The sequence below is a fragment of the Micromesistius poutassou genome (assembly GCF_964030765.1).
Source record: "Micromesistius poutassou genome assembly, chromosome: 12".
In the NCBI taxonomy this organism is placed as follows: domain Eukaryota; kingdom Metazoa; phylum Chordata; class Actinopteri; order Gadiformes; family Gadidae; genus Micromesistius; species Micromesistius poutassou.
In genome coordinates this window covers 8982685-8992986 of record NC_140282.1, presented here as the reverse complement: position 1 = coordinate 8992986, position 10302 = coordinate 8982685, and the positions used below count along the sequence as shown (strand labels likewise).

At 46.6% G+C, this 10302-nt stretch overlaps 1 protein-coding gene across 1 annotated transcript in view; it reads left to right on the top strand.

The window, feature by feature from the left end:
- Positions 1-10167: 10167 nt before the first annotated feature.
- Positions 10168-10302, top strand: part of LOC311356162 (receptor for retinol uptake stra6-like) — a gene marked incomplete at both ends in the record, with an annotated part of 9508 nt that continues 9373 nt past the window's right edge. Inside the window, one exon of the mRNA XM_084475922.1 lies at positions 10168-10178. Coding sequence (XP_084332048.1) covers positions 10168-10178 — 11 coding nt within the window. The remainder of the gene's footprint in view (positions 10179-10302) is intronic.

The following is a 10302-nucleotide window of genomic DNA, read 5'->3' as shown; positions in this document are numbered from 1 at the left end:
AAACATTGTCGTTGTTTGGCGTTGTTTCAGGGTCAGCAAAGAAGTAACGCCACTTGAATTCCCACTTTCTTTCTCTTGCGCACCCAATCCTGCTCACTCTCTTCCTCTCCGGGAGCCCGCAATGGCTTCAGAGGACGTGTGTGTGTGTGTGGGGGGGGGGGGGACGACGACACAGGAATGGGTGCCGCGTTACAGCGGGGCCCCGGAGCCAGGGGCCGTCAGCACAATGCTTGCTGTTAACGCCCGCTGACGGGGGGGGACCTTTGGGCCCTCTGAAACATTAATGTGACTCTGCCAGCGACCTGCGCTCGCCGAGGTCAGAAATGATGAGACCGCGGGGCCCCGTCCCCCGGCGACTGGGCCCCCGCAGCCCCGCACTGCGTCGTCGCGGTCTGGAAACTGAACGCCGTGGTGTGGGGGGCCCCCGGGCGGCTCGTGGGCCCCCTGCGTGGCGGAATGGGTAATGAGGGATCTGTCCCCACCCTGGCTCTGGCGGGCGGGGCCCCGTTGTCTCCCTGACAGAGCACAGGTGACCTATCTGATTTGTGCGCGGCGGGCTGAGGACATGATCTCGGGCAGAGGAGCGCGCCCTTGAATGATTTATAGTGTTTCTTTTTGTCCCCGCGCGGCGTGCTGAGAATCTCTTTATCGCCCGACGGTTTGCTCGCTCGCTCGCTGGCAGCAGGGTGCATTTCGGTAATTGTCGTGCAATTCCATTAAACTGGAAACCGTACTCCAAATGACCAAAAAAAACCAGAAAGACAGAAAAAATAAAATAAAATGTATATAAAATCGTGTTTAAAATGAGGACGGTTATTTCTGTTCTGTGCAAATATGCTTCACGTCTTCGCCCCAAAACGATGGACATGCTTCCAATGGCTATGGCCAGGTTCATCACTCTTAATGTGTTCATTAACGTGTGTTTGACAGGGAGACAGAGAGTATAAATGGCTGCTCCCTCCGTGCCAGACCCCCTGCTGCTGTCCCTCAGCTTGTTCTGTTGGCCGGAGGGGGGGGGAAAGGTGATCTCGGGGGGGGGGGGGGGGGTTTGTCCCGGTGTAATCAGACAGCGTCATCATCAATCGAGAGAGGGGCATTACAGCAGGTTACACAGGCCCATAGGATAGTGAGCGGGGTCACAGGGCGCTGGCACGTGGACGGCGCCCGGCTCCGGTTCCAGCCTTGATTACATGGGGTGGGTCTTTTGTCGGCCTGGTTGTATGTTTCAGAGCAGTGGAGGTCATGTTGTGTCGTATTATGACACTAAATTGATGTTATTAAAAATGAATGTGAATAGCTTCTGTCGCTTCTGTAAAGGTTATTTCATCTTAAAACTGAACGCACAGTTTTTCTAAAGACTTTCACTGCTCCCTTTCAATTAATCCTCTACTCTTAAATTCTAAAACTAAGTTGTCTCTCTGGTTTTCACTACATGGCCACATGTTTGAACAGAATATATTCACTCAATAGTAGTGACATTTTCATTATTCATTACTGGCCAGCGACAAATGATGACAAAATATTAGAATATCGCACAGTCCATATTCTCATTCTTGCCCAACCCCAGCATACAGTACATACATAAAGTATACAGTCCACACATCAAGTCTTTGGTGTCTAACAGCAGTAGAAGCACAACACCATTCACAAATATAATACTCTACTAAACACAAAAGGTGTGTCTGTTCTATGTGTGTGTGTGTGTGTGCATATTACTGCATGAGCGAGATACAGGGAGTTTAAGTGTGTTTGTGCACTTAATATGTGGGACCTTACTTCCCGTCTCTGGCTGTAGGTGAAAGTGCTGCATGCCTTAAATATAAAAGTTGTGGGCGGGGCGGGGGCTAGGATTCATAGCGCTGCCCGCCCATCCTGTCCCGGGCCAAGTGGCAGAAGGGCAGAGACACTCTCACTCACTGACATGTGCCGCCCTTGGCTAATCCCCCACTGACCACCCCCCCCCCCCCCGATCACAGTCCGGGGCAACAACAATAACCTGACGGCCGGTCCTGACCTGCGAGGGCGGTTGGCTCCCCCAGCACCAGCAGCCATCGCGCCCCATACTTCAGTTGGAAGCCATTTTGTTTCGACGTACAGTGTAAGCTAGGCCGACTGCGTTGAAAACAACGGCAGTTGAACTTATTCTCCTTTACCTTTCCGGGAGGTTTCCTACATAACCGGTGATAATTAATTTTGCGGATTAATGAGCTGGACAGTTGGGAGATTTGGATGTTGGTAGCTAATATGGTTCAAAGACGAGGATATGGGTATCATATTAGTAATAGTTGAGCCGATTACAGAGCAAAACAATGAACGCGCTAAAAGGCGGGAAAGCGTGTGCCAGCGGAGGCATCTGTTTGAGTTAGTGGCGCTGAGCTCTTCTTACCGCGGTGTTGTTTGCTGTGAATGACTCAATGGTTGGCATCTGTGCCCGACGGAGAAGTCTGTTGGTGATGGTGGTCGGCTTAGTGCCTGTAGTACGCTCTGTGACACAACACACCTCTTCACTGGCCTAGCCGGTACACAATATGTTGTTCAGTTCATCCCAATGTATTACATTTACATTTAGGGCATTTACAATGCAACATCTACAACATTTACAACCTTTACAACCTTTACAATGTAATTGCATTTACAATGAAATTTCAATTTAATGTTGTAGTACAATGCAACTTTGAATTAAAAGGCCTTACTGACTGATAAGTATCAATGTAGACCCAGTGTGAAAAGTTACCTTGACTCGAATATTATCTGAAATAAATAATAACTTTGAAGAGTTTCCCAACATGGGCCATCTTATTATCATTTACATATTTAATCACAAATTGGTAGTCATTGTAACACAGAGATGCCATGGCACCTTTGCACCTGGCCTATAACTCAGTGACTCCATTAAGAATAGTGTCAATAAAATAAAGTGTATGTATAGTTAACATCATGTTATATTATAGTTGTATGGAGCTGACGGCAACATGTTTCAAACTTAACACTAATTAATTTTCCTCATCTTATGCCCACAAAATAATCACAATATTTATTTAGTTGTCACTATGCCAGCATTGATATTTAGATATAGAAATATGGAATGTAAATGGTTATCAGCCAAGATATGGAGACTGCTACACTATACCAGTGTGACATACATACACAATACAAAGTAAACTACTTGAATGACGAGCCATTAACAGTATGCTAATTCATCTACAGGCACATTTCTATATGATCTCACCATGCTTTTGTCGTCCCTGCCTCTGTTAAAAATAAAACATTTCCTAAAGCCCCTGTTAGTCAGTCAGCAGTTCATTGTCTGTTAAGTGGCCTCTGGATGCAACTCACTCTGTCAAATAATAAGCTTACATGCCTATGATATTTAATCGGGTAATTGATTTTCGCATTCTGCTGGTTATTCTTCTTCCTCGGGTCCGGGGAGGGGGTTAGGGCTGGTGGTGGGGGGTGGGGGCAGATGGTGGGCTCCCAGTAATCCCAGCTGGCCCTGACCCCCGTGCCCTCCCAACCAGCCCCCCCCCACGCCAGCACGCTCCCCGGTCAGCCTGTTGCCAGAGAGCGGCTCTAACGCGGTGAGTAACCACTGTGTCAGCAGTCACCAGATGAGCCGAGGAGCTGGTGGGGCAGGCCGTGGTGGAGGTGACAGGGAGGGGGTCTGGCCTTGGTGGAGGTGACAGGGAGGGGGTCTGGCCGTGGTGGAGGTGACAGGGAGGGGGTCTGGCCGTGGTGGAGGTGACGGGGAGGGGGGCTGGCCGTGGCGGAGGTGATGAAGGAGGGGTGGAGGTGATTGGAGGGGGGCTGGCCGTGGTGGAGGTGATGGGGCTGGTGGTGGTGGAGGTGATGGGGGCGGGGGGCTGGCCGTGGTAGAGGTGATGGGGGGGTGGTGGTGGTGGAGGTGATGAAGGAGAGGTGGAGGTGATTGGAGGGGGGCTGGCCGTGGTGGAGGTGATGGGGCTGGTGGTGGAGGTGATGAAGGAGGGGTGGATGTGATGGGGCTGGCCGTGGTAGAGGTGATGGGGCTGGTGGTGGTGGTGGAGGTGATGGGGGCGGGAGGGTGGTGGAGGTGGAGGTGACGGGGGTGGTGGAGGTGGAGGTGATGGGGGTGGGAGGCTGGCTGTCGTGGAGGTGATGGGGGGGTGGTGGAGGTGAGTGGAGGTGAGTGGGGGATGGTGGTGGTGGGGGTTGGGGGCTGGGCGTGGTGGAGGTGATGGGGCGAGGGGGGTGGGGGGTGGCCGTGGTGGAGGCGACAGGGGGTTGGGGTGGGGGTGCTGTTGTTGATTGGCTCCCGCCAAAGGTGGTTGGAATAATGATAATCATAATCGCTCACATGATGTAGAGCGCTCTGGTGAAGATACTCCAGCTTAGACCGGTGCCATTTGTGTGCTTTGTCGAATAAAGTTTTATTATATAAAAAAGTTATAGAATCACAATAATAATACAGCGTCTCAGCCGATGTTTTAAAGGGGTTAGTGTGTGTTGTGTAGAATCCTGCTCCTTAGTGGTAAAGCGTGCCGCCGCTTCTGTCCGTCCATCTGTGCAATACAAGCAACCCTACGCGGACATTGGTAATAATGGTAATTTCAGTTACCTCATTTGGGATAATCTTCTTGTTTCCGCCGTGTTTCCAGAGGGCTGCTAATCTAAAGTCATCTGTGGCCGAGGTTGGGGAGTGATAGCCATCTGTCCGGCGTGCGGCTAATCAGTTTGGTTTGCTTAACTAATCCCGAAATGAAATGTAGATCAGGTGTAGCAAGACGGTCAACACAGGTGATCGCCCCAAGTTGTTAATTTTTCATCGTTTAACAGTCTGATATCGATGGCTGAGTGTCTGACTGAGTGCCCATGATTGTTCCATTGTGGTGCTCCATTCAAACCTCCAGGAGGTTTTTATTTTCATCAAACTGCTTATGAATATTTGATGACATTTGAAGACTCAAGTAATAAGAAAGTTGAAAATATTAGGAACATAAATGAAAACAATTCGGCGTTGAAATTAAAGCATTAATTATAATTAATATTCCATTTTGCATTAATTTATGCTTTTTTTAAGTCTAACAACTTAAATATGTATATATATATATATATATATATAAATAAATACATTAATATATCAGCGTTAATATATGTAAAAATGCACAAATAAAACATTGTTCATTCTAGAAAAGAAGAAACTCAAGTAATAAGAGGGTTGAAATAGTAGGAACATGAATAAATATACAGTATATATATATTCTAAGTTTCTTAAGTTTCAGATCTTTTTTTAAGAAACCCACATTTTGATTCAACAGGTGATGGTGGCTTCATTCAAACCTTTATGAGCGAGAAAAGCCTTGTATGCGTTAAAACACAGGACAATTAGCCTGTGTTGGCTGGTCAAATGTGTACAGATCGTCTAAACAAGCCCAGGGGCTTTGAGCTGCATCAGGAGGCTCAGCACGGCTCCAATCTGACACTTATCTCCCTGGCTGCGTCGCTGGCCGGCCCGTTCTGCTGACGGCAGCACAGCAGCGCTATAGGAAGCAGCTGTTTACTGTCAGAGATCTAGGTCAGGACGGGCTGCCGGCCAAACAGAATCCCGCTGATTGGCTCGTTAGTAGTATTTTGCAATTATTAATTAACAACTTCAGGAATAATATTCTAGCAGCGCCCTTTTTCCTATCTCTCTCGTGTCACTGTCGCTCTTAAAGTAGGAGGATGTTGGTTTGAAATTCTGAGTCAATTCCTCTGCCATCTTGTCTGCAGAAATTGTTTGTTGTTTTCCATAATGTGACCTCAAAAATGCTGAGACGGCCATTTGTAAAAATGGTTTGTTAAAAGGTTCAGCTCGCTAAATTCTTTCAATTCTAGTGCAAACATCTTGCTCAGTAATGCTGTGATATAAATGGTCAAATTGGTTTATATGATTTTTTTGTAAATTATGTACGAAAAAATGCACACACAGACACACACACACACACACACAGTCCTCTCCTCCCTAACAGAGACCCTGCTCATGGTGAACGGCTCACCTGGTTTACAATGTATGCCGGTGAACAGCAATGTTCAGGAGAGTTGATGGAGGTGGAGATAAATATGGATCTCCTCCTCCCCCACCTGACACACACGCTTAAGAGGATCAGTTGCCACAGTTCAGATTCCACTGGCAGCTTTGCCATGCTCTTATATAACACACACACACACACACACACACACACACACACACACACACACACACACACACACACACACACACACACACACACACACACACGCACCCTGATACGACTCTGATGGCCACACTGCAACTGTCAGCATTGGCCAGATCACATTTAAGCTCAACACACACTTCTCCACCTCCTGTAGTCTCTGCCTCACACACACACACACACACACACACACACACACACACACACACACAAGCACTCACTCACGCGCACACACACACACACACACACACACACACACACACACACACACACACACACACACACACACAAACACACACTCTACCCCACAAACTGTACAAACACACAAACTACACTAACACACACACAAACACACAACACACTGTACACATAAACACACACTGTACACCGCACACTCACTGTGTACACACACACACACACACGCACACACACACACACACACACACACACACACACACACACACACACACACACACACACAAACCTACCCTGATGTCCCTCTGTGATCCATTACATCTCTACGGATGTAATGGGAGTGTAAGATAGCATCTTCCTCATCCCCTCTCCCTTGGGAGAGGACAGGCGGTCTGGTGGTGAGGGTGTTTGACTCCCCCAGACAACAGGTTCTGGCTTCAAAACGCAATGTATGCAGTCTTTTAGCCTTCTGAGCAAAACAGTAATAACGTCAAGGTTCTGCACACATTGATAATGGTAGGTCACGTAGAAATTATCGTGGTGATAGGGGTTAACCCTAACCCTATTAAATAATGAATATGTTAATACCTACAGGTTAATCCCCGGCTCCTCCTAGCTGAGTGTCGAGGAGTCCCTGAGCGAGACGCCTCAAACCGCTCCCCACGAGCAGCGCTGTCGCCTCGAATGGTTGATTCTACCGTTAACTGTTCACTTAACTTTTAGTTAGCGCATATTACTGCCTAATGTTATTTAATGTTCAATCTTATTGTAAAGTGTTACCCTTCAATTAGCTATTGTTTGACAGAAATACACACATCACATAGACATGACATCTGTCTGGTTAGCAACCTGTGTGAGGCAGAGCTGTGAGCCTGAACAAAGCTCAGAGTGCAGAGCGGTCTGTGTACCCACACCCATAACGGGGAGATGGAAAAGCTTTCAGGGGTCCAGCCACTAGGGGCCACTAGGGGGCCCCCCCTCAATGGGCAATTTGATCCTAAACACTAGTAGACCAATGGTTGGAAATACCAGAGTGTTCTTTGAATATGTGGAGGCTCTCTTTCTCTCTCGCTTAGTTTTTTTTAACATTTGCATCTACACACTATAATGTACTGTGAACTACTGGCCCTGGGCCACTTTATAATTCATACTGTTTGCTTGTTCTGTTTGTCCTAACTTTTAGCATTTACTTTAGCATCTATTGTTGTTTTCCTTAGCACTACTTTGTATCTTTATTGTATTGTATTATATCCTGTGTCTTTCACTGCTGCTGTGCTGTAACAAAGGACTTTCCCCTCCAGGGTATTAAAAGTTGTATCTATCTATTTTTACAAGTAGGCCCATTGGCAAGTATACAACAGTGAATACTCTTTAACGTGTATAATCTTTCATTCATCGATTTTGTTCTGCCAGTGCCTATTATGGACATGGCGGTTCAGTTTAGAATAGCTTTCTAATATCCCGCTCTCTTTATTTACCAGGACCATCCTCACTGAAATGGAAATCAGTTGGACCATTGGATCTCGCTCATGTCATGAACCGTATGGATAGCATGTGTGATGGATGTCAGTGAACTCACAGCTGGTGCTTACTGTCTTCTTGTGTCATATTTGCGTGTATCTACCTGTTAAATCGTCAAGCAGCCTCAAATACAAAATACATCACATTATGAATCATATATGAATCATCATATCTTAGTAAGCCTTTATTTTACAGCTGAGACGACATTTTTAACGTATTGTTTTTGTATTGAAAAAGGGAATCACTGAACTTTTCAGGGGCCCGGTATTTTATCTGTCAGGGCCTAAGAGAAAAACTAAGAATGGAGGAATGGTCAACGGATGTACGGTCAAACGCAGGCCTACACTAGGAAACATAACCTGCTGGCACGGTTCACGTCGTTGCATTACAAAGGTACGGCTAATCAGCCTTTGAATTCTAATATTAGGCGTAATCTTGTTGTCTGCGTATAATCTATGGCCTGCTCATGTAAGCAAGTCCACACTTAAAACTTGGAGACTTGCTTTTGGTGATGGTGTCACGCTGGGAGATTATTATCTACCTATTATGATGATCTGATTGGCCCAGCTACTGACCTGCCACAGTCGTTATTTGAACGTCACCTGCTAAACATAGACTAAAGCTGATCCACCGTTTGACCAGACCGCCATCATACGCATTGTAGGACGCTACTTAAAGCTATTAACGAGAAACTCTTTCTTCATTGATTGTATTGATCAAATCATTGTGCTTATGTTATATAATATTGTATTATATCGTATACTGTACATGCATATAATAACCCTAACCCTAACACTAAAGCTATTAAAGAGATTCTCTTTCTTCCTTGATTGTATTGATCAAATCAAGTAGTGTGCTTATGTTATGTGATATGGTTTTATATCACATACTGTGCATATAATAACCCTAACGCTTACCCTTGTTTTTTAATTTGTGTTTATACATATTAAAAATAGTTTTTAATTTGTGTTCATATTTTTGCATTCCTCCCTTACCAGAGACGTTTTGTTTGTTGATCGTTTCCTGGCTTTCATTCATTGACATCTCATTTTTAATTCAAGAGCCACGAGTTGGGGGCCTCGTGGCTCTTGGGGGGGGGGTGCCTGCACCCCCTTGAGGGACCCAGCAGGGAACCCTGTGATCTTAACCCTGTCAGTCACAGATCACGGAACCCTAAAAACCCAATTAGCTAGAGCCACTCCCCAAAAGCACACACCATTGACCTTCTCCACGTAATTACTGGGGGGGGGTAAGGCGTGCAGGGGGGTCAGCAGGCCAGGGTCCGGGGATGAAGAGAGGAGCCACCATATGGCTGAGGGGGACCACCAGGGCCTGTGTGTGTCTGCGCTGCTCTTTTAATCTTTTCAGAAAACTTGGGCCCAATCTTTGGGTCATCTGTGCCTGATTTCCAAGGCAGGCAGACAGAGCTTGGCACTGGTATAATCTCCTTATCTGCGGTGTGTGTGTGTGTGTGTGTGTGTGTGTGTGTGGGGGGGGGGGGGTGTAAGGGTGTGCATGTGTGTGTGGGGGTGTATGTAAGGGTGCTTGAGTGTGTGTGTGTGTGTGTGTGTGTGTGTGTGTGTGTGTGTGTGTGTGTGTATGTGTGTGTGTGTGTGTGTGTGTGGGGGGGGGGGGGGGGGGGGGGGGTGTAAGGGTGTGCATGTGTGTGTGGGGGTGTATGTAAGGGTGCTTGAGTGTGTGTGTGTGTGTGTGGGTGTGTATGTGTGTGTGGGGATGTATGTAAGGGTGCGTGTGTGTGTGTGTGTGTGTGTGTGTGTGTGTGTGTGTATGTGCGTGTGTATGGGGGTCCCAGTTATGTTAGTGAGCTCATGGAACGTGCTGACGTTCAGTCTTAATTAGCTCCTGAAGTCGTCCCTGTGCTTAAGGTTTAGAGAGGTCAGCCACACATGTCATGAAGGGGGCTGGGGTAACACAGCCAGGACAATGGGAAGGCAAATACGCACGGTCCAATGACTTACATTAGCAGGGCTGAATAGGAATGAATGAAGCTCTGTATAGTCAGACTATGGTGGGCAGAGTAAACCAGGCCCTTCATGATATCAAACTCAATGTTACTGTAAATCAAACTGATCAAAGCGTCTGCTCAGTGTGATTTCTAATTAAGATTCGGTTTGCTCAGTAATTAGCAAATAGAGTTTTCAAACTCTTGTAATAGCAACTAAAAAGACAAATACCAAAAGAGAACGGTTCACAAATGTGCTCTTTTCTGTCGTACAGTTTGCACAGATGTCAGGCCCATATGTCGGGCACGTCAGAACAATAAAACACAGAACCACGCAGGCTTTGTTCTTCTGTGTGCTAGTTCTGCGATTTTTAACTCACTTTCATTCACTGAACCCAATCAACTGTGTAAAGATAATTTAACATACACCGG